The sequence below is a fragment of the Oncorhynchus clarkii genome, unplaced genomic scaffold, assembly GCF_045791955.1.
Source record: "Oncorhynchus clarkii lewisi isolate Uvic-CL-2024 unplaced genomic scaffold, UVic_Ocla_1.0 unplaced_contig_178_pilon_pilon, whole genome shotgun sequence".
Classification (NCBI taxonomy): domain Eukaryota; kingdom Metazoa; phylum Chordata; class Actinopteri; order Salmoniformes; family Salmonidae; genus Oncorhynchus; species Oncorhynchus clarkii.
In genome coordinates, this window is record NW_027261109.1 from 72,501 (window position 1) to 96,486 (window position 23,986).

A 23,986-nucleotide genomic window follows, 5' to 3' on the forward strand; every position below is an offset into this window, starting at 1 on the left:
TCTACCCCTCTGTATGTCTTCTTATGGAGGGAGGATGGAGGAAGGGTCTGAACCCATTTTTCTCCCAGTGTACTCCAGCTTCTATCTTTCTACCCCTCTGTATGTCTTCTTATGGAGGGAGGATGGAGGAAGGGTCTGAACCCATTTTTCTCCCAGCGTACTCCAGCTTCTATCTTTCTACCCCTCTGTATGTCTTCTTATGGAGGGAGGATGGAGGAAGGGTCTGAACCCATTTTTCTCCCAGCGTACTCCAGCTTCTATCTTTCTACCCCTCTGTATGTCTTCTTATGGAGGAAGGGTCTGAACCCATTTTTCTCCCAGCGTACTCCAGCTTCTATCTTTCTACCCCTCTGTATGTCTTCTTATGGAGGAAGGGTTGCTCAGCCCATGGTCTGTAAACTCTACCATTGTGTGTTTCTCATGACTGGTGTCAATAAAACATTTCAACTTGGATAAATGTTGGGGTTAAGTGGGTTAAATCATCCTAGAAGTCACAGAGAGACATTTAACATGTCTTAATTCATATTTAAAAAATAATGTTTTGAGTTTTCCATGTGGTCTATTATTAAAGGATACTTCATTTAAGGAACTACCTACCTACTGTTGATTGACGTTTGTCTAGTGACTGGCAGGCTGTGTGTGTGTGTTGATTGACGTTTGTCTAGTGACTGGCAGGCTGTGTGTGTGTGTGTGTGTGTGTGTGTGTGTGTGTGTGTGTGTGTGTGTGTGTGTGTGTGTGTGTGTGTGTGTGTGTGTGTGTGTGTGTGTGTGTGTGTGTGTGTGTGTGTGTGTGTGTGTGTGTGTGTGTGTGTGTGTGTGTGTGTGTGTGTGTGTGTGTGTGTGTGTATACACACAGCATGATAGTAGTGGCAGGTGCAACACCAGACACTAGTAACTGCTGTTGTCAACACAGTAGAGGTCTGCAGATATTCTGGATATTAGAAGTGATTGAAATGATTAGGACTCACAAGTCCAAGCATCTACTCAACACTTTGTCATTGTGGGTCTAAAGGTCTTCTGATATGGCGGTGTGGGAATATGTGTTGCAGGAAAACGGTGGTGTGTCCCATCATCGACGTGATCAGTGATGACACGTTTGAGTACATGGCTGGTTCTGACATGACCTACGGAGGCTTCAACTGGAAGCTGAACTTCCGCTGGTACCCTGTACCCCAGAGAGAGATGGACCGCCGCAAGGGAGACCGCACTCTGCCCGTCCGGTAGGTAGGACACACTACCCATCTACAGCGCTGGCATAGAGACTGGGACGTAGACTCTCCTCGGCTCCAGTCAGTGAGGATATCATCCCTGCTTCTAACACTCTACTGAATCTAAATGTAATAGACTAGTAATAGTGGCATAGCTGGGACTTAGTTATAAGTTCTGTTTTCAGTCAAATACATGAGCTCAGTGTGGTGTAGCCGTGTTGCTGTGTTCCTGTGTAGTTGAGGATGGGGAAACTCTGGGAACATTCAGGAATTAAAACCCAGGGTTTGTTTTCGCTTGTCCCTCATCACCTCTTCCTGTTCATGTTCCCCACCAGTCCAACTGGGACTATCAGAGGCACATTCAGAGGTCCCGTTTCCATCACAACACAGGGAAAGAGACAGGTCTATTTGTGAGGTGACCTGGGTAAAGTAGTTTCAGTAAAACAACATGTTATTGAGTTTAGCCAGCTAATATCAGCCAAGGTGTTTTTCTGTTTCCCTGTCTGCTCTGCTGAGGTGTTTTTCTGTGTTCCCTGCCTGCTCTGCTGAGGTGTTTTTCTGTTTCCCTGCCTGCTCTGCTGAGGTGTTTTTCTGTTTCCCTGTCTGCTCTGCTGAGGTGTTTTTCTGTTTCCCTGTCTGCTCTGCTGAGGTGTTTTTCTGTGTTCCCTGTCTGCTCTGCTGAGGTGTTTTTCTGTTTCCCTGTCTGCTCTGCTGAGGTGTTTTTCTGTTTCCCTGTCTGCTCTGCTGAGGTGTTTTTCTGTGTTCCCTGTCTGCTCTGCTGAGGTGTTTTTCTGTGTCCCCTGTCTGCTCTGCTGAGGTGTTTTTCTGTGTTCCCTGTCTGCTCTGCTGAGGTGTTTTTCTGTTTCCCTGCCTGCTCTGCTGAGGTGTTTTTCTGTTTCCCTGTCTGCTCTGCTGAGGTGTTTTTCTGTTTCCCTGCCTGCTCTGCTGAGGTGTTTTTCTGTTTCCCTGTCTGCTCTGCTGAGGTGTTTTTCTGTTTCCCTGTCTGCTCTGCTGAGGTGTTTTTCTGTTTCCCTGTCTGCTCTGCTGAGGTGTTTTTCTGTTTCCCTGTCTGCTCTGCTGAGGTGTTTTTCTGTTTCCCTGTCTGCTCTGCTGAGGTGTTTTTCTGTTTCCCTGCTGAGGTGTTTTTCTGTTTCCCTGCTGAGGTGTTTTTCTGTTTCCCTGCCTGCTCTGCAGAGGTGTTTTTCTGTTTCCCTGTCTGCTCTGCTGAGGTGTTTTTCTGTTTCCCTGCCTGCTCTGCTGAGGTGTTTTTCTGTTTCCCTGTCTGCTCTGCTGAGGTGTTTTTCTGTGTTCCCTGTCTGCTCTGCTGAGGTGTTTTTCTGTTTCCCTGTCTGCTCTGCTGAGGTGTTTTTCTGTGTCCCCTGTCTGCTCTGCTGAGGTGTTTTTCTGTTTCCCTGTCTGCTCTGCTGAGGTGTTTTTCTGTTTCCCTGCCTGCTCTGCTGAGGTGTTTTTCTGTTTCCCTGTCTGCTCTGCTGAGGTGTTTTTCTGTGTTCCCTGCCTGCTCTGCTGAGGTGTTTTTCTGTGTTCCCTGTCTGCTCTGCTGAGGTGTTTTTCTGTTTCCCTGTCTGCTCTGCTGAGGTGTTTTTCTGTGTTCCCTGTCTGCTCTGCTGAGGTGTTTTTCTGTTTCCCTGTCTGCTCTGCTGAGGTGTTTTTCTGTTACCCTGTCTGCTCTGCTGAGGTGTTTTTCTGTTTCCCTGTCTGCTCTGCTGAGGTGTTTTTCTGTTTCCCTGCCTGCTCTGCTGAGGTGTTTTTCTGTTTCCCTGCCTGCTCTGCTGAGGTGTTTTTCTGTTTCCCTGCCTGCTCTGCTGAGGTGTTTTTCTGTGTTCCCTGCCTGCTCTGCTGAGGTGTTTTTCTGTTTCCCTGTCTGCTCTGCTGAGGTGTTTTTCTGTTTCCCTGCCTGCTCTGCTGAGGTGTTTTTCTGTTTCCCTGTCTGCTCTGCTGAGGTGTTTTTCTGTGTTCCCTGCCTGCTCTGCTGAGGTGTTTTTCTGTTTCCCTGCCTGCTCTGCTGAGGTGTTTTTCTGTGTTCCCTGTCTGCTCTGCTGAGGTGTTTTTCTGTTTCCCTGTCTGCTCTGCTGAGGTGTTTTTCTGTTTCCCTGCCTGCTCTGCTGAGGTGTTTTTCTGTTTCCCTGTCTGCTCTGCTGAGGTGTTTTTCTGTGTTCCCTGTCTGCTCTGCAGAGGTGTTTTTCTGTGTTCCCTGTCTGGTCTGCTGAAGTGTTTTTCTGTTTCCCTGTCTGCTCTGCTGAGGTGTTTTTCTGTTTCCCTGTCTGCTCTGCTGAGGTGTTTTTCTGTTTCCCTGCCTGCTCTGCTGAGGTGTTTTTCTGTTTCCCTGTCTGCTCTGCTGAGGTGTTTTTCTGTGTTCCCTGTCTGGTCTGCTGAGGTGTTTTTCTGTTTCCCTGTCTGCTCTGCTGAGGTGTTTTTCTGTGTTCCCTGTCTGCTCTGCTGAGGTGTTTTTCTGTGTTCCCTGTCTGGTCTGCTGAGGTGTTTTTCTGTGTTCCCTGTCTGCTCTGCTGAGGTGTTTTTCTGTGTTCCCTGTCTGCTCTGCTGAGGTGTTTTTCTGTGTTCCCTGTCTGCTCTGCTGAGGTGTTTTTCTGTTTCCCTGTCTGCTCTGCTGAGGTGTTTTTCTGTGTTCCCTGTCTGCTCTGCTGAGGTGTTTTTCTGTGTTCCCTGTCTGCTCTGCTGAGGTGTTTTTCTGTTTCCCTGCCTGCTCTGCTGAGGTGTTTTTCTGTTTCCCTGTCTGCTCTGCTGAGGTGTTTTTCTGTTTCCCTGTCTGCTCTGCTGAGGTGTTTTTCTGTTTCCCTGCCTTCTCTGCTGAGGTGTTTTTCTGTGTTCCCTGCCTGCTCTGCTGAGGTGTTTTTCTGTGTTCCCTGTCTGCTCTGCTGAGGTGTTTTTCTGTTTCCCTGTCTGCTCTGCTGAGGTGTTTTTCTGTTTCCCTGCCTGCTCTGCTGAGGTGTTTTTCTGTTTCCCTGTCTGCTCTGCTGAGGTGTTTTTCTGTGTTCCCCTGTCTGCTCTGCTGAGGTGTTTTTCTGTTTCCCTGTCTGCTCTGCTGAGGTGTTTTTCTGTGTTCCCTGTCTGCTCTGCTGAGGTGTTTTTCTGTTTCCCTGTCTGCTCTGCTGAGGTGTTTTTCTGTGTTCCCCTGCCTGCTCTGCTGAGGTGTTTTTCTGTGTTCCCTGTCTGCTCTGCTGAGGTGTTTTTCTGTGTTCCCCTGTCTGCTCTGCTGAGGTGTTTTTCTGTGTTCCCCTGCCTGCTCTGCTGAGGTGTTTTTCTGTTTCCCTGTCTGCTCTGCTGAGGTGTTTTTCTACTTTTCTGGTCCCAGCTGGCCAACAACAGGACATGTGTGACTCCCCACACAGTGCACAGCTCAGATCGTGTTCCCACAATATGTTTTCCCAGGGGGACGTGTGCTGTTCTATTTGTTGTTCTATGTGGCACTGGCACCATGTTCCCTGTTGTCTTCCTGATCAACATCTTGAAAACAAGTCTTTAGCTCAATGACATATGGTGGCAACAAAGTATGTGAACCCTTTGGAATTAGATGGATTTCTGCTTAAATTGGTCATACAATTTGATCTGATCTTCATCTAGGTCACAACAATAGACAAACACAGTCTTAAACTAATAACACACAAACAATTCTACGGTTTCATGTCTATTGAACACACTGTTTAAACATTCACGGTGCAGGGTGGGGAAAGGTTGTGAACCCTTAGATGTGATAACTGGTGGACCCTCCTTTGGAAGCAATAACCTCAACCAAACATGTTCTGTAGTTGTGGATCAGACCTGCACAGCGGTCAGGAGGAAGTTTGGACCATTCCTCTTTACAAAGCTGTTTCAGTTCAGAAATATTCTTGTGATGTGAACCACTCTATTGAGGTTATGCCACTGCATCTCAATCGGGTTGAGGTCAGCACTCTAACAGGGCCATTCCAGAAGGCGTATTTTCTTCTGTTGAAGCCATTCTGTTGTTGATTTATTTCTGTGTTTTGTGTCGTTGTCCTGTTGCATCACCCAACTTCTGTTGAGCTTCAATTGTTGACATATAGCCTTACATTCTCCTGCAAAAAGTCTTGATAAACTTGTGAATTCATTTTTCCGTTGATGATAGCAACCTTTCCAGGCCCTGAGGCAGCAAAGCAGTCCCAAACCATGATGCTCCCTCCACCATACTTTACAGTTGGGATGAGGTTTTGATGTTGGTGTGCTGCGCCTTTTTTTCTCCACACATAGTGTTGTGTGTTCCTTCCAAACAACTCAACTTTAGTTTCATCTGTCCACAGAATATTTTGCCAGTAGCGCTGTGGAATATCCAAGTGCTCTTTTGCGAACTTCAGACATGCAGAAATGTTTATTTTTTGACAGTAGTGGTATCTTTTGTGGTGTTCTCCCATGAACACCATTCTTGTTTAGTGTTTTATGTATCGTAGACTCGTCAAGATGTTAGCATGTTCCAGAGATTTCTGTAAGTCTTTAGCTGACACTCTAGGATTCTTCTTAACCTAGTTGAGCATTCTGCGCTGTGCTCTTGCAGTCATCTTTGCAGGACGTCCTAGGGAGAGTAGCAAGAGTGTTGAACTTTCTTCATTTATAGACAATTTGTCTTACCGTGGGACTGATGAACATCAAGGCTTTTAGAGATACTTTTGTAACCCTTTCCAGTTTATACAAGTCAACAATTCTTAAACTTAGGTCTTCTGAGATCTCTTTTGTTCGAGGCATGGTTCACATCAGGCAATGTTTCTTGTGAATAGCAAACTCAAATTTTGTGAGTGTTTTGTATAGGGGAGTGCAACACTAACCAACATCTCTAATCTCATATCATTGATTGGACTCCAGGTTAGCTTTTGGAGAAGTCATTAGCCTAGGGGTTCACATACTTTTTCCAACCTACACTGTGAATATTTTATTATGTATTCAATATAGACAAGAAAAATACAATCATTTATGTGTTATTAGTTTAAGCACACTGTTTGTGTCTATTGTAGTGATTTGATCTCAGATGAAGGTCAGATCAAATTTGATGATCCATTTATGCAGAAATCCAGGTAATTCCAAAGGGTTCACATACTTATTCCTGCCACTGTATATCCCTCCTTCTGAGAGACTGACAGGGAGAGAGAGATTTCTTGCTTAGGCAATGTTAACTAATGTTTCCCATGCCAATAAAGCCCTTACATTGAATTGAATTGTATTGAGATGGAAAAACAGGAAAAAACAACTCTGGAGGTCGACTTGATGTTTTGTGCCTCTGAAGATACCATCTCTACGGACAAACTTGTGATCTCTGTCGCAAACATGAAACCAGAATGTAGTTGAGTGACTGTTTTCATCTCTCTCCCCCTCTCCCCACCCTATCTCCCCCCTTGCTCCCACCCACCCACCTCCCTCTCCTCTCTCTCTCCACTCCCCTCCCCTCTCGCTCCCTCTCTCTCTCTCCCTCCACTCTCTCCCTCCACTACTCTCCCCTCTCTCTCTCTCTCTCTCTCTCTCTCTCTCTCTCTCCCTCCACTCTCTCCCCCTCTCTCCCTCCCCTCTCTCTCTCTCTCTTTCTCTCCCTCCCCTCTCTCTCTCTCTCTCTCTCCCTCTCCCCTCTCTCTCCAGGACTCCTACCATGGCCGGTGGGTTGTTCTCTATAGACAGAGATTATTTCCAAGAGATAGGGACGTATGACGCAGGTATGGACATTTGGGGAGGAGAGAACCTGGAGATCTCCTTTAGGGTGAGTACACACATACACAGGGCACAAACACGCACACATACACAGGGCATGCAAGCACACACACACACACCAGCTATGCAAACTAGTTCACTTTTGGTGAAATTCACCGTTTTGAATCCAAAATAGGCGACCTACGTGAATCGTGTAGATCAGATGAGAAAAGTTTGGGAGGGGGAGCTTTGGATCACTACTGGCTGTAAGCGAACGAGCGATGCAGGTTTGTAAGCGAACGAGTGATGCACGTTTGGAGCAACTCTGTCTGTGTCCAAGGCTCAGCCAATCATTCACATAACAACAGAATGCAGAGAGAAGAGACAACCAATGTGCTAGTTACAGAATCAGGGCGCTCTGAAAGACAGCAGTAGGGTGCAGAGGCAGTTTGCCAGTTACAGCAGCGCGTCCCCTGGACGATGACAAAAAGATAGGTGAGAAGCCGGGTGATGAAGCACACTTCATGAGCTGTAACCGAAAAACAACTGGCATTTGGAAAGTTGGAGGTGAGGGAGAAAGTGTGGTGGTACAAGTATTGTTAGTGTTGCTAAGTATCTTGCTATAGTAGCTGGATGGAATTCTCTGTTAGCTAGCCAGAGAAATGTGCACCTACACACACACACACAGGGTTGTGTAGTTGTATGTAGTTGTAACATGAGTGTTTCGGGTGTGTTGTAGATCTGGCAGTGCGGGGGGACGTTGGAGATCGTGACGTGTTCTCACGTGGGTCACGTGTTCCGGAAGGCCACGCCCTACACGTTTCCAGGGGGAACGGGTCAGATCATCAATAAGAACAACAGACGCCTGGCCGAGGTCTGGATGGACCAGTTCAAAAACTTCTTCTACATCATCTCCCCTGGTGAGTCTGAGGGAGGGGCGAGTTGCTGTGTGTCTGGGGGCTGTTTCAAAACAGAAGCCTTCTACATCATCTCCCCTGGTGAGTCTGAGGGAGGGGTGAGTTGCTGTGTGTCTGGGGGCTGTTTCAAAACAGAAGCCAGATATGTATTCTCCAATCAATCAATCAAATGTATTTATCAAGCCCTTTTTATATCAGCTGATGTCACAAAGTGCTGTACAGAAACCCAGCCTAAAACCCCAAACAGCAAGCAGTGCAGATGTAGAAGCACGGTGGCTAGGAAAAACTCCCTAGAAAGGCCAGAACCTAGGAAGAAACCTAGAGGGGAACCAGGCTATGTGGGGAGGCCAGTCCTCTTCTGGCTGTGCCGGGTGGAGATTATAACAGAACATGGCCAAGCTGTTCAAATGTTCATAGATGACCAGCATGGTCAAATAATAATAATCACAGTGGTTGTAGAGGGTGCAACAGGTCAGCACCTCGGGAGTAAATGTCAGTTGGCTTTTCATAGCCGATCATTCAGAGTTAAAGACAGCAGGTGTGGTAGAGAGAGAGAGTCGAAAACAGCAGGTCTGGGACAGGTAGCACGTCCGGTGAACAGGTCAGGGTTCCATTTCCGCAGGCAGAACAGTTGAAACTGGAGCAACAGCACGACTAGGTGAACTGGGGACAGCAAGGAGTCATCAGACCAGGTAATCCTGAGGCATGGTCCTAGGGCTCAGGTCCTCTGAGAGAAGAGAAAGAGAGAGAGAGAGAAAGGGGGAGAGAGAGAATTAGAGGGAGCATACTTAAGTTCACACAAGATGCCGGATAAGACAGGAACAATTCTCCAGATATAACAGACTGACCCTAGCCCCCCGATAAACTATTGCAGCATAATTACTGGAGGCTGAGATAGGAGGGGTCGGGAGACACTGTGGTCCCATCCAACTATACCCCCGGACAGGGCCAACCAGGCCCCCCATTAACAAGTGATGTTGCCATGGTGACCTGACAGAGCGAGGCGACGGGGGGGCAGAATAATTTCACGCTACACAGTCTCTATTAACCTTGCCATCTCACCACTGACAGACACACCCCTGCACAGATCAGGTAGAGGACAGGCGAGAACAAGGTCAAAGGTTCACCTCTCTTCCACTAACAGGAAGTTTAGTGTTCACTGCTTCCCCTTACTGTAATAACAATCCCTAATCCAGAGAATATCAAACACACTATGAGAAACATGTTTGTAAGATTCTTCCAGTCCTTTAGGTAGTTGGTGATTGTGACCATGGTGATGTGTGTTGGGTGTTTTCCACCACTACATAGACTAGCCAGTCAAATAGAAAAGTAGCCAGCCAGGCCGAAGCAGCTCTATTTCGGTGGTCTCTGGTACATTGTAACAACTTGATTCCATCTGAAATACACAGCGGAAATATTGAATACTTTATCGAGTTTATGTCCCAGATTGTAAAAAATGTGTTGCGGTTTTATGTAGAAAGACATGACTTTGCAATTGAAATGACAACAAAAGGATGAATTCAGTGTATTGTTCCTTGTTTTGGTATTGTTAGTTGTCTAGGTCTATGCCTATATGACCAGGACTATTTTCTATGTAGGAGAATATTAAACCTTTTTTTAGCATTTAACCAGTGTTCTCTTGATTTAAAGTGGTATTTACACTTTTACTACAACATATGGATTGCCACAATTATTTGTTCTTCAAATGATGTATTTTATTAAAACAGAAAAATGAAGTAAATAGCCCACCTTATCTAGAACAATATATTTAAGGTTTTGTTTTTCCAGGTTTCCATTTTCCCCGTTTTCACTCTCAAAATCACATTGGATGTTCTAAATACAGAACAATGCTTAAACCACATCAGGAGACTTCTGAGGTCTGGGATAAATCTGATACTTGTCTTTTCGGGGTGTATTTACCCTTTAAGTCAAGTGTGCAGCTAGCAAGAGGCTGTTGTTGAGCAGGGTTTTTATAGCCACATATGATGGTAGATGAAACAAACACCCACTGGGTTGATGAAATAACCCTGATATCATTCTGCCAGGGAAGCTAGGCTACTTTGTAGTTAACATTTCATTGAGGAGTTTTTTGGGAGCCTTTCCATCTACCAGAAGACATTAGCTTCATCGCTAACGGTTACACAAAGTGGTAGACTCGTGCATTGCAGAAACAGACAGGGGCGTTCTCGTTGCCTCTTGACTTAGATAGTTGCAGGAAATACGAATCAGTGATGCATTCTGTTCCTGTCTTATGATAATTTGGGGGAAGTTTAAGGTCAATACATTTGTGAATATTGTTGAATTCCGTTTTAATGCCTGGGTTTCTTGAGGGCCTAATTATTATATTTTGACCAGAATGAGGCTCTCCACTGTCTATTGTTCCTTCAGTGATGATTCATCATCTTCATCGAATGTTTTCATAATTTATCTGCAGATAATTGCCAAACATTAGGAAGCCAAACTATGCAAATTAGGGAGCCAAATGAACGTCTCTCCGATGCCATTCGGTAGGCTACAGACTGACGAGATGAGTCACTCACTTTATCGTCCCTGTCTGGCAAGCCCCGACATCCTAGGAAAGGAAACCTAGGAAATCCTTAGGTTGACTTGCCACGATGCGACAACATGGACATATAACCATGTTGAATGGCAAGGGATGTAGGAGATTGAATTTATTCAGTCAGTTTGACACTTTTTATAAACTAGTCAACACTTGCTGTACAGTTGTCAATCAGCACACAGTAAATAGCCTAGGCCGCTCCCTGTGGCTGGCTGTCACGTTCGTTTGTAGAGACGGATCAAGGCGCAGCGAATGTTGAGTTCCACAGAATTATTTCATAGTGAAACTTAGCAACAACAAACCAATAAACTAACAACGAAACGTGACTACGTGGTGCACAAACACACAACAATAAACTAACAATGAAATGTGACTACGTGGTGCACAAACACACAACAATAAACTAACAATGAAATGTGACTACGTGGTGCACAAACACACAACAATAAACCAACAATGAAATGTGACTACGTGGTGCACAAACACACAACAATAAACTAACAATGAAATGTGACTACGTGGTGCACAAACACACAACAATAAACTAACAATGAAACGTGACTACGTGGTGCACAAACACACAACAATATCCCATAAAACACAGGTGGAAAAAGGCTACCTAAATATGATCCCCAATGAGAGACAACGATTACCAGCTGCCTCTAATTGGGAATCATACCAATCACCAACATAGAAATAATAACCCAGAACCCCACATAGAAATAACTAACTAGAACAACCCCCAGTCACACCCTGACCTACTACACCATAGAGAAATAATGTCTCTCTATGGTCAGGGCGTGACTCTGGTTATGGGAAACGTAAAAGAAAACCAATGATTTTGTGTCAGTAAACAATAATTAGGCTAAGTCATGGATTTCCACACGTCGTTACCAGTTACAGTACATGGGATATGTAAGGATATGCTCTCTCCCACAGGTGTAAAGAAATTTGACTGCAACCAGAAATCTGTAGGCTATATAATGACGAGATGCTCATGGCTCCTCCCTACCAATGGGAGTCGTTGTCCCAAAGATGGGAAGGCAGGCGACAAGCTTAGGTCCAAAATAAGAACATAGAAAAGCTTTGGACAGATTTGCCAAACCTCTCACTTTGCCTCTTCCTCTCTGCTGAATTTCCCTGTCATCACTCACTTTGTGACTGACCGGCGCCTGTCCTATAAATAGATCGCTAGAAGATACATATCGTTCATCCTAGCGGGGGAGGGCTCAATGGACTAGCGAACTGAAACTTTTAAATGAAAAGTAGCCTAGTTATTATGAAGTGGAAAATGTAGCTGGCTAAAAATGAATCTGTAACCGGCTGATTAGCCGACAGCTTACACTAATGGAAAACACTGTGTTTCAGGTGTGACGAAGGTGGACTATGGTGACATCACGTCTCGCTCGTCTCTGAGACAGAAGCTGCAGTGTAAACCTTTCAGCTGGTACCTGGAGAACGTCTATCCTGACTCCCAGATACCACGACACTACTACTCACTGGGAGAGGTGCACCGACGCTAAACATACAACACACACACACTAAACACACACACATTCAATCAGTGATAATTGTTGGTTGTGTGTTGCTCTGTCAGATCCGTAACGTGGAGACTAACCAGTGTCTGGACAACATGGCCCGGAAGGAGAACGAGAAAGTTGGCATCTTCAACTGCCATGGCATGGGAGGAAACCAGGTAATTAGAACTGCCATGGCATGGGAGGAAACCAGGTAATTAGAACAGCCATGGCATGGGAGGAAACCAGGTAACTAGAACTGCCATGGCATAGGAGGAAACCAGGTAATTAGAACAGCCATGGCATGGGAGGAAACCAGGTAACTAGAACTGCCATGGCATGGGAGGAAGCCAGGTAACTAGAACTGTCATGGCATGGGAGGAAACCAGGTAACTAGAACTGCCATGGCATGGGAGGAAACCAGGTATCTAGAACTGCCATGGCATGGGAGGAAACCAGGTATCTAGAACTGCCATGGCATGGGAGGAAACCAGGTAACTAGAACTGCCATGGCATGGGAGGAAACCAGGTATCTACTGCCATGGCATGGGAGGAAACTAGGTAACTAGAACTGCCATGGCATGGGAGGCAACCAGGTAACTAGAACTGCCATGGCATGGGAGGCAACCAGGTACAGTGCCTTGCGAAAGTATTCGGCCCCCTTGAACTTTGCGACCTTTTGCCACATTTCAGGCTTCAAACATAAAGATATAAAACTGTATTTTTTGGTGAATAATCAACAACAAGGGGGACACAATCATGAAGTGGAACGACATTTATTGGATATTTCAAACTTTTTTAACAAATCAAAAACTGAAAAATTGGGCGTGCAAAATTATTCAGCCCCTTTACTTTCAGTGCAGCAAACTCTCTCCAGAAGTTCAGTGAGGATCTCTGAATGATCCAATGTTGACCTAAATGACTAATGATGATACATACAATCCACCTGTGTGTAATGAAGTCTCCGTATAAATGCACCTGCACTGTGATAGTCTCAGAGGTCCGTTAAAAGCGCAGAGAGCATCATGAAGAACAAGGAACACACCAGGCAGGTCCGAGATACTGTTGTGAAGAAGTTTAAAGCCGGATTTGGATACAAAAAGATTTCCCAAGCTTTAAACATCCCAAGGAGCACTGTGCAAGCGATAATATTGAAATGGAAGGAGTATCAGACCACTGCAAATCTACCAAGACCTGGCCGTCCCTCTAAACTTTCAGCTCATACAAGGAGAAGACTGATCAGAGATGCAGCCAAGAGGCCCATGATCACTCTGGATGAACTGCAGAGATCTACAGCTGAGGTGGGAGACTCTGTCCATAGGACAACAATCAGTCTTATATTGCACAAATCTGGCCTTTATGGAAGAGTGGCAAGAAGAAAGCCATTTCTTAAAGATATCCATAAAAAGTGCAGTTTAAAGTTTGCCACAAGCCACCTGGGAGACACACCAAACATGTGGAAGAAGGTGCTCTGGTCAGATGAAACCAAAATTTAACTTTTTGGCAACAATGCAAAACATTATGTTTGGCGTAAAAGCAACACAGCTGAACACACCATCCCCACTATCAAACATGGTGGTGGCAGCATCATGGTTTGGGCCTGCTTTTCTTCAGCAGGGACAGGGAAGATGGTTAAAATTGATGGGAAGATGGATTGAGCCAAATACAGGACCACTCTGGAAGAAAACCTGATGGAGTCTGCAAAAGACCTGAGACTGGGACGGAGATTTGTCTTCCAACAAGACAATGATCCAAAACATAAAGCAAAATCTACAATGGAATGGTTCAAAAATAAACATATCCAGGTGTTAGAATGGCCAAGTCAAAGTCCAGACCTGAATCCAATCGAGAATCTGTGGAAAGAACTGAAAACTGCTGTTCACAAATGCTCTCCATCCAACCTCACTGAGCTCGAGCTGTTTTGCAAGGAGGAATGGGAAAAAATGTCAGTCTCTCGATGTGCAAAACTGATAGAGACATACCCCAAGCGACTTACAGCTGTAATCGCAGCAAAAGGTGGCGCTACAAAGTATTAACTTAAGGGGGCTGAATAATTTTGCACGCCCAATTTTTCAGTTTTTGATATGTTAAAAAAGTTTAAAATATCCAATAAATGTCGTTCCACTTCATGATTGTGTCCCCCTTGTTGTTGATTCTTCACAAAAAAATACAGTTTTATATCTTTATGTTTGAAGCCTGAAATGTGGCAAAAGGTCGCAAAGTTCAAGGGGGCCGAATACTTTCGCAAGGCACTGTAACTAGAACTGCCATGGCATAGGAGGATTCCAGGTAACTAGAACTGCCATGACATGGGAGGCAACCAGATAACAGTCGCAAACCAAGTATCTAGAACTGCCATGGCATGGGAGGAAACCAGGTAACTAGAACTGCCATGGCATGGGAGGAAACCAGGTAACTAGAACTGCCATAACATGGGAGGAAACCAGGTATCTAGAACTGCCATGGCATGGGAGGAAACCAGATAACTAGAACAGCCATGGCATGGGAGGATACCAGGTAATTAGATTGGCCATGGCATGGAAGGAAACCAGGTATCTAGAACTGCCATGGCATGGGAGGAAACCAGGTATCTAGAACTGCCATGGCATGGGAGGAAACTAGGTAACTAGAACTGCCATGGCATGGGAGGAAACCAGGTATCTACTGCCATGGCATGGGAGGAAACCAGGTAACTAGAGCTGCCATGGCATGGGAGGAAACCAGGTAACTAGAACTGCCATGGCATGGGAGGAAACCAGGTATCTGGAACTGCCATGGCATGGGAGGAAACCAGGTAACTAGAACTGCCATGGCATGGGAGGAAACCAGGTAACTAGAACTGCCATGGCATGGGAGGAAACAAGGTAACTAGAACTGCCATAGCATGGGAGGACACCGGGTAACTAGAACTGCCATAGCATGGGAGGAAACCAGGTAACTAGAACTGCCATAGCATGGGAGGAAACCAGGTATCTGGAACTGCCATGGCATGGGAGGAAACCAGGTAACTAGAACTGCCATGGCATGGAAGGAAACCAGGTATCTGGAACTGCCATGGCATGGGAGGAAACCAGGTATCTAGAACTGCCATGGCATGGTAGGAAACCAGGTATCTAGAACTGCCATGTTATGGGAGGAAACCAGGTATCTAGAACTGCCATGTTATGGGAGGAAACCAGGTATCTGGAACTGCCATGGCATGGGAGGAAACCAGGTATCTAGAACTGCCATGGCATGGGAGGAAACCAGGTAACTAGAACTGCCATGGCATGGGAGGAAACCAGGTAACTAGAACTGCCATGGCATGGGAGGAAACCAGGTATCTAGAACTGCCATGGCATGGGAGGAAACCAGGTATCTAGAACTGCTATGGCATGGGAGGAAACCAGGTAACTAGAACTGCCATGGCATGGGAGAAAACCGTAACTGATCAACTGAGGACAGGACAACAGTAATGAGATTACCTTTGGTGTTTATCATAGTGACATTAACCTGAGCAACTTCTCTGACCTCAGAGGAGAGAGATACAATGTGAATGACATAAGAGAGAGAGAGAGGTCTCTTGTCTTCCCGTCTGACCGTGTGTCGTCCCCTGCAGGTGTTCAGCTACACGGCCAATAAAGAGATAAGGACAGATGACCTGTGTCTAGACGTGTCCAAACTCAACGGTCCTGTCATGATGCTCAAGTGTCATCACCTCAAAGGAAACCAGCTCTGGGAGTATGACCCCATGGTATGTCTGTCTGTCAACAGTAAACAACCCCTCCTTGTCTTTTCTTACTACCACTGACCCTGCTGAGTGTGCTAGTTGTTGTTTTACCTAGCTACCTTGAAGTAACTGTCAAGTGTTTCCACATTTCTATTAAATTTGTCATATAATTCATTACAATATGAGTGAAATATATAGTTTTCCTTCCAATTTTTTATTTATGAAGTATGATATAAAGCTGATTTTCTGTATTGGAATGGTGTGGGCGTATACAAGTCATTCAAATTATTCACGCGAGTAGATCGCTGATTGGCCAGTGCATCCTCAGGAGGATGACATCATCATCAATGAGGAAATAGCAAGCTTTTTTTTACACTGTCTTTTTGACATACCAGATTGAAGTGTTTTTTCTTTAATTTTATGCTTTGGCCACATGAATATAGGATGAGTCCACAACATATGGGTATGAGTTATCAGAATATTCACTTTTAAAAGTCAGATTTTCACAGGACAGTTACTTTAAGATGAATGCACTTTTAAACTGTAAGTTGATCTGGGTAAGAGCGTCGCTATTTAAAAAAAAAAAAAAATTCTCTGTCTGTCGTCTCTGTAGAAGTTGACCCAGGTCTGTTTCTCTGTCTGTTGTCTCTGTAGAAGTTGACCCAGGTCTGTTTCTCTGTCTGTTGTCTCTGTAGAAGTTGACCCAGGTCTGTTTCTCTGTCTGTTGTCTCTGTAGGAGTTGACTCAGGTCTGTTTCTCTGTCTGTTGTCTCTGTAGAAGTTGACCCAGGTCTGTTTCTCTGTCTGTTGTCTCTGTAGGAGTTGACTCAGGTCTGTTTCTCTGTCTGTTGTCTCTGTAGAAGTTGACCCAGGTCTGTTTCTCTGTCTGTTGTCTCTGTAGACGTTGACCCAGGTCTGTTTCTCTGTCTGTTGTCTCTGTAGGAGTTGACCCAGGTCTGTTTCTCTGTCTGTTGTCTCTGTAGGAGTTGACTCAGGTCTGTTTCTCTGTCTGTTGTCTCTGTAGAAGTTGACCCAGGTCTGTTTCTCTGTCTGTTGTCTCAGTAGAAGTTGACCCAGGTCTGTTTCTCTGTCTGTTGTCTCTGTAGAAGTTGACCCAGGTCTGTTTCTCTGTCTGTTGTCTCTGTAGAAGTTGACCCAGGTCTGTTTCTCTGTTGTCTCTGTAGAAGTTGACCCAGGTCTGTTTCTCTGTCTGTTGTCTCTGTAGAAGTTGACCCAGGTCTGTTTCTCTGTGTGTTGTCTCTGTAGAAGTTGACTCAGGTCTGTTTCTCTGTCTGTCGTCTCTGTAGAAGTTGACCCAGGTCTGTTTCTCTGTCTGTTGTCTCTGTAGAAGTTGACCCAGGTCTGTTTCTCTGTCTGTTGTCTCTGTAGAAGTTGACCCAGGTCTGTTTCTCTGTCTGTCGTCTCTGTAGAAGTTGACCCAGGTCTGTTGTCTCTGTAGAAGTTGACCCAGGTCTGTTTCTCTGTTGTGTCTGTAGAAATTGACCCAGGTCTGTTTCTCTGTCTGTTGTCTCTGTAGAAGTTGACCCAGGTCTGTTTCTCTGTCTGTTGTCTCTGTAGAAGTTGACCCAGGTCTATTTCTCTGTCTGTTGTCTCTGTAGAAGTTGACCCAGGTCTGTTTCTCTGTCTGTTGTCTCTGTAGAAGTTGACCCAGGTCTGTTTCTCTGTTGTCTCTGTAGAAGTTGACTCAGGTCTGTTTCTCTGTTGTCTCTGTAGGAGTTGACTCAGGTCTGTTTCTCTGTCTGTTGTCTCTGTAGAGGTTGACCCAGGTCTGTCGTCTCTGTAGAAGTTGACCCAGGTCTGTTTCTCTGTCTGTTGTCTCTGTAGAAGTTGACCCAGGTCTGTTTCTCTGTTGTCTCTGTAGGAGTTGACTCAGGTCTGTTTCTCTGTCTGTTGTCTCTGTAGAGGTTGACCCAGGTCTGTCGTCTCTGTAGAAGTTGACCCAGGTCTGTTTCTCTGTTGTGTCTGTAGAAGTTGACTCAGGTCTGTTTCTCTGTCTGTTGTCTCTGTAGAGGTTGACCCAGGTCTGTTTCTCTGTTGTGTCTGTAGAAGTTGACTCAGGTCTGTTTCTCTGTCTGTTGTCTCTGTAGAAGTTGACCCAGGTCTGTTTCTCTGTCTGTTGTCTCTGTAGAAGTTGACCCAGGTCTGTTTCTCTGTTGTCTCTGTAGGAGTTGACTCAGGTCTGTTTCTCTGTCTGTTGTCTCTGTAGAGGTTGACCCAGGTCTGTTTCTCTGTTGTGTCTGTAGAAGTTGACTCAGGTCTGTTTCTCTGTCTGTTGTCTCTGTAGAAGTTGACCCAGGTCTGTTTCTCTGTCTGTTGTCTCTATTGAAGTTGACCCATGTCTGTTTCTCTGTCTGTTGTCTCTGTAGAAGTTGACCCTGATCCACGTCAATAGTAACCAGTGTCTGGACAAGGCCAGTGAGGAGGACAGCCAGGTGCCCAGCGTCAGAGACTGTACACACACTCGCTCTCAACAGTGGCTGCTGCGCAACGTCACGCTGCCTGAGATCTTCTGACCGCCGCCTACCCACACACACACACACACACACACACACACACACACACACACACACACACACACACACACACTGACGGAGAGAGTGAGAGGAGGGAAGAGGAGGAGGGCACACTGAATGGGATGAAGCAGGGCCCTTCTATGGTGTCTGGGAGAGGGAACATGTTTGGACTCAATGGAGGAGAGACTCATACTTTTATGAAGAGAGACTGGGGATGTTTTAAAGAGAGAGACCTGCTCCTGGAGAGACATGTTGTTAAAGAGAGAGAGAGACTCACAGAGAGAACTTCCATGGACAAGGCAGTCTCCCCAACGCTGCAAACTCATCACTTGTGTTTACCTGTGTGTGTCTGCGTGTGCGTGTGCGTGTGCGTGTGTGTGTGTGTGTGTGTGCAAATGCGTTCTCAAGTAAAGGTGTGTGAAAATATTTTTTTCATTGAGTTTTGAAATGAACTCTGTTGAACTCATATGAAGGAAGTGTGTGTGTGTGTGTGTTTGAGCGAGCATGTGTGTACATGTGTTGGGATATGCCCTCCTGTTGCAGTATTGTATGACTGTGCATGTATGAGGACAGCCCCATACAGACACCTAGCAGTGTCTGTCTCCCTCTAGTGTTCCTCCCCTGAGTTGCAGCCTAAAGAGGGACTCAGAGAGAGGAGATGGAGACAGAGAGGGAGGGGGGGACACAGAGAGAGGAGATGGAGACAGAGAGGGAGGGGGGACTCAGAACTCTCCAGAGAAGCACCGAGGAACAATGCGCTGAACCACAAACTGAACTGAATCCCTAATTGACAGACCTGCACTCCTACAGACAGATATAGAGACAGAAATAATATGTTTGTGATATACTGAGATTTCTATGTAGACTTTTTTACATGTCTTTGTTTATTACTGTGAGAGTTCTACAGAGCAGCGACTGTAGTTTATCTGTCTGTTTATGTCTTTAAGGTAAAGTGTTTAACATAGAGCTAATACGGCTGCTGGTTGACGTTGCCCTTAGTCACAGATCAAGAATCAGTTTACCCTCCCCTAATCCTAATGTTAACCATTATGGGTAGGAAACAAGAACTGATCTTAGATCAGTATCAGGAGGCAACCTGATCCTCCTCCGCTAATACACACGTGTACACACACGGCCCTGGGTCTCTGCATATCTAATGTGATGGATCTAATGATCACAGTAACACACAGACACACACATAAATAATCCCACATACAAACACAGGTTACACACGTACACACAAACAGAAATAAACACACATACATACACAGGTTACACACGTACAAACAGAAATAACACACATTCAAACACAGGTTACACACGTACACACATACACAAACAGAAATAACACACATTCAAACACAGGTTACACACGTACACACATACACAAACAGAAATAACACACAAGCTGAACTAGACTGTCACTTTAATCTTCTCTATCATATCTTCTTCCTGAAGACGTCCTGATAAAACACTCCAATGGCTCCATCCTCCATTGTGTGTGTGTGTGTGTGCGTGTGCGTGTGTGTGTGTGTGTGTGTGTGTGTGTGGCGCTAACTCCATGCTAACCCCAGCCCGTCAACTCCACTCTTATCAGCACATCAGTTTAATGCGGTTTCTATATCACTGAACAGCACAGTGGAGCTGCATAGACTGACCAGAGGTCAGTTAAGGGCAGTATCTCTGTTTCATACATTGACTTCTATGCTTTGTATGGTTAGAATAATATGGAGGCGGTTCAGGAATGCAGTAAGTGTTTGATCATGAATGTGGGAGAGGGATGTAAAGGTGTCCTACAGTATCACACTCCATAACCACTTATATCTTTCTGGTCAACACAGACCTCTACTCATATCACTCCTTTACTTAACATCTCAACACCTTTCTGCTCATATCACTCCTTTACTTAACATTTCAACACAGACCTTTCTGCTCATATCACTCCTTTACTTAACATTTCAACACAGACCTTTCTGCTCATATCACTCCTTTACTTAACATTTCAACACAGACCTCTACTCATATCACTCCTTTACTTAACATTTCAACACAGACCTTTCTGCTCATATCACTCCTTTACTTAACATTTCAACACAGACCTCTACTCATATCACTCCTTTACTTAACATTTCAACACAGACCTTTCTGCTCATATCACTCCTTTACTTAACATTTCAACACAGACCTCTACTCATATCACTCCTTTACTTAACATTTCAACACAGACCTTTCTGCTCATATCACTCCTTTACTTAACATTTCAACACAGACCTTTCTGCTCATATCACTCCTTTACTTAACATTTCAACACAGACCTTTCTGCTCATATCACTCCTTTACTTAACATTTCAACACAGACCTCTACTTATATCACTCCTTTACTTAACATTTCAACACAGACCTCTACTCATATCACTCCTTTACTTAACATTTCAACACAGACCTCTACTCATATCACTCCTTTACTTAACATTTCAACACAGACCTCTGCTCATATCACTCCTTTACTTAACATTTCAACACAGACCTCTGCTCATATCACTCCTTTACTTAACATTTCAACACAGACCTCTACTCATATCACTCCTTTACTTAACATTTCAACACAGACCTTTCTGCTCATATCACTCCTTTACTTAACATTTCAACACCTTTCTGCTCATATCACTCCTTTACTTAACATTTCAACACAGACCTCTCTACTCATATCACTCCTTTACTTAACATTTCAACACAGACCTCTCTACTCATATCACTCATTTACTTAACATTTCAACACAGACCTCTCTACTCATATCACTCCTTTACTTAACATTTCAACACCTTTCTGCTCATATCACTCCTTTACTTAACATTTCAACACAGACCTTTCTGCTCATATCACTCCTTTACTTAACATTTCAACACAGACCTCTACTTATATCACTCCTTTACTTAACATTTCAACACAGACCTCTACTCATATCACTCCTTTACTTAACATTTCAACACAGACCTCTACTCATATCACTCCTTTACTTAACATTTCAACACAGACCTCTGCTCATATCACTCCTTTACTTAACATTTCAACACAGACCTCTACTCATATCACTCCTTTACTTAACATTTCAACACAGACCTTTCTGCTCATATCACTCCTTTACTTAACATTTCAACACCTTTCTGCTCATATCACTCCTTTACTTAACATTTCAACACAGACCTCTCTACTCATATCACTCCTTTACTTAACATTTCAACACAGACCTCTCTACTCATATCACTCATTTACTTAACATTTCAACACAGACCTCTCTACTCATATCACTCCTTTACTTAACATTTCAACACCTTTCTGCTCATATCACTCCTTTACTTAACATTTCAACACAGACCTCTACTCATATCACTCCTTTACTTAACATTTCAACACAGACCTCTACTCATATCACTCCTTTACTTAACATTTCAACACAGACCTTTCTGCTCATATCACTCCTTTACTTAACATTTCAACACAGACCTCTCTACTCATATCACTCCTTTACTTAACATTTCAACACAGACCTTTCTGCTCATATCACTCCTTTACTTAACATTTCAACACAGACCTTTCTGCTCATATCACTCCTTTACTTAACATTTCAACACAGACCTCTGCTCATATCACTCCTTTACTTAACATTTCAACACAGACCTTTCTGCTCATATCACTCCTTTACTTAACATTTCAACACAGACCTTTCTGCTCATATCACTCCTTTACTTAACATTTCAACACAGACCTCTACTTATATCACTCCTTTACTTAACATTTCAACACAGACCTCTACTCATATCACTCCTTTACTTAACATTTCAACACAGACCTCTACTCATATCACTCCTTTACTTAACATTTCAACACAGACCTCTGCTCATATCACTCCTTTACTTAACATTTCAACACAGACCTCTACTCATATCACTCCTTTACTTAACATTTCAACACAGACCTTTCTGCTCATATCACTCCTTTACTTAACATTTCAACACCTTTCTGCTCATATCACTCCTTTACTTAACATTTCAACACAGACCTCTCTACTCATATCACTCCTTTACTTAACATTTCAACACAGACCTCTCTACTCATATCACTCATTTACTTAACATTTCAACACAGACCTCTCTACTCATATCACTCCTTTACTTAACATTTCAACACCTTTCTGCTCATATCACTCCTTTACTTAACATTTCAACACAGACCTCTACTCATATCACTCCTTTACTTAACATTTCAACACAGACCTCTACTCATATCACTCCTTTACTTAACATTTCAACACAGACCTTTCTGCTCATATCACTCCTTTACTTAACATTTCAACACAGACCTCTCTACTCATATCACTCCTTTACTTAACATTTCAACACAGACCTTTCTGCTCATATCACTCCTTTACTTAACATTTCAACACAGACCTTTCTGCTCATATCACTCCTTTACTTAACATTTCAACACAGACCTCTACTCATATCACTCCTTTACTTAACATTTCAACACAGACCTTTCTGCTCATATCACTCCTTTACTTAACATTTCAACACAAACCTCTCTACTCATATCACTCCTTTACTTAACATTTCAACACAGACCTCTCTACTCATATCACTCCTTTACTTAACGTTCCACTTATCATTTTGGTTAACCTCTTCTTTTTAGTTTTTTTTTGTATCACACGCTTTTATCAGTTTGCCAGTCTGAGAGTTTGCCACTCAGTTTGCCAGTCTATCATTAACTATTTCAACCTCCTCTGTTGGGGGAGGGGTTTACACACGGTTCTGACATTTCATTGGCTCATCTTTGCTATGGAGGTGGGTGGGGGGGGGCTTTACTTGACGGATTCATGTTTGATTGAATGACTGTACGATAAAGATGTGTGATTTCTGATTGGTGGGTTTTGACTGTGAGACGGGCGAGGACTGTTTGTATGTAAAGGATCGACTCTTGTCGGGGTGGGGTTTGTTTGATTGACAGCTGTATGAGTTATATCCAGGCTTCCACACTGAGCTGTTTCAAACGTTGTAGAAATAAAAGTCAGAACGTTTACAGAACACCACAACGACAACATGGACTCCTGTCTCTCTCTTTACTCACATATTCATGAGACAACAGATTATCTTGAACTCCGCCAGTGATCAGTCCATCAGTGATCAGTCCACCAGTGATCAGTCCACCAGTGATCAGTCCACCAGTGATGAGTCCACCAGTGATGAGTCCACCAGTGATGAGTCCACCAGTGCTGGTCTGACCTAAAGAGATGTGTTCTATTTCTATGGTTGATTCTGTGTTTCTTGACTGATCATGCTGAGAACAACATTAATGGCAGTGTTTTTTTACACCCATTTTGTCTGTTAGTGACCTTTCAACCTTTGAAATCTTGTAACAACAAGAGATGATGTTATAAAGTAATATAGTCTCTGTTAAACTTTACCCACCCACCCACCCGCACCCAGTTTTTAAGATGATATGATAGATTGTATGATGGACTGATGCCATCACACATACACTGGAGAGAGGAGAGAAGAACCCTACGGTAAGAGCTGCCTCCTAATTCTGACATCTGTATGAACTTGATAGTGATTATATGAAAGGTGAATATTGAGACCTAGGTCTCTTTTTCAAATGTGTCCTGTATAATACAACATACATTCCTCCACAATTAAGACCCCAGTCAATACTTTAACTTGCCTGAACGGCACCAGAACATCAAGATGTATTTTGTTCTAGCAATACAGTGCATTAAAACTAAAAGCAGATGTACCTAGCCCAGAGACCTGGGTTCAGCTAAATGGCGTCTATGTAAGATTTGTTTATCCCAGAGGGGGCTGCAGTACTTATAGATCAGGG

The 23,986-nt window shown here is 44.1% G+C and overlaps 1 protein-coding gene and 1 long non-coding RNA gene across 5 annotated transcripts in view; one reads left to right on the forward strand and one right to left on the reverse strand.

Annotated features, from left to right (window-relative positions):
• The window catches only part of LOC139404869 (polypeptide N-acetylgalactosaminyltransferase 1-like), a 68,991-nt gene extending 50,448 nt beyond the window's left edge, over positions 1-18,543 (forward strand). Inside the window, exons 8-14 of the mRNA XM_071147403.1 lie at positions 1,050-1,220; positions 6,825-6,942; positions 7,612-7,792; positions 11,718-11,857; positions 11,947-12,045; positions 15,465-15,599; positions 17,962-18,543. Coding sequence (XP_071003504.1) covers positions 1,050-1,220; positions 6,825-6,942; positions 7,612-7,792; positions 11,718-11,857; positions 11,947-12,045; positions 15,465-15,599; positions 17,962-18,108 — 991 coding nt within the window. The 3' untranslated portion in view covers positions 18,109-18,543. The remainder of the gene's footprint in view (positions 1-1,049; positions 1,221-6,824; positions 6,943-7,611; positions 7,793-11,717; positions 11,858-11,946; positions 12,046-15,464; positions 15,600-17,961) is intronic.
• A 1,347-nt stretch (positions 18,544-19,890) lies between these two features.
• LOC139404870 (uncharacterized) lies at positions 19,891-21,785 on the reverse strand. 4 transcript variants are annotated; one of them, XR_011633853.1, is made up of 4 exons: positions 21,746-21,785; positions 21,104-21,569; positions 20,720-21,021; positions 19,891-19,989 (listed from the first exon to the last, which is right to left on the reverse strand). It is a non-coding gene; the product is annotated as an uncharacterized lncRNA (long non-coding RNA). The 4 variants fall into 4 exon arrangements; XR_011633855.1 differs by lacking the exon at positions 21,746-21,785 and having other exon boundaries at positions 20,720-20,893; positions 21,104-21,650; XR_011633852.1 differs by lacking the exon at positions 21,746-21,785 and having other exon boundaries at positions 21,104-21,650.
• Between the last annotated feature and the right edge of the window lie 2,201 nt (positions 21,786-23,986).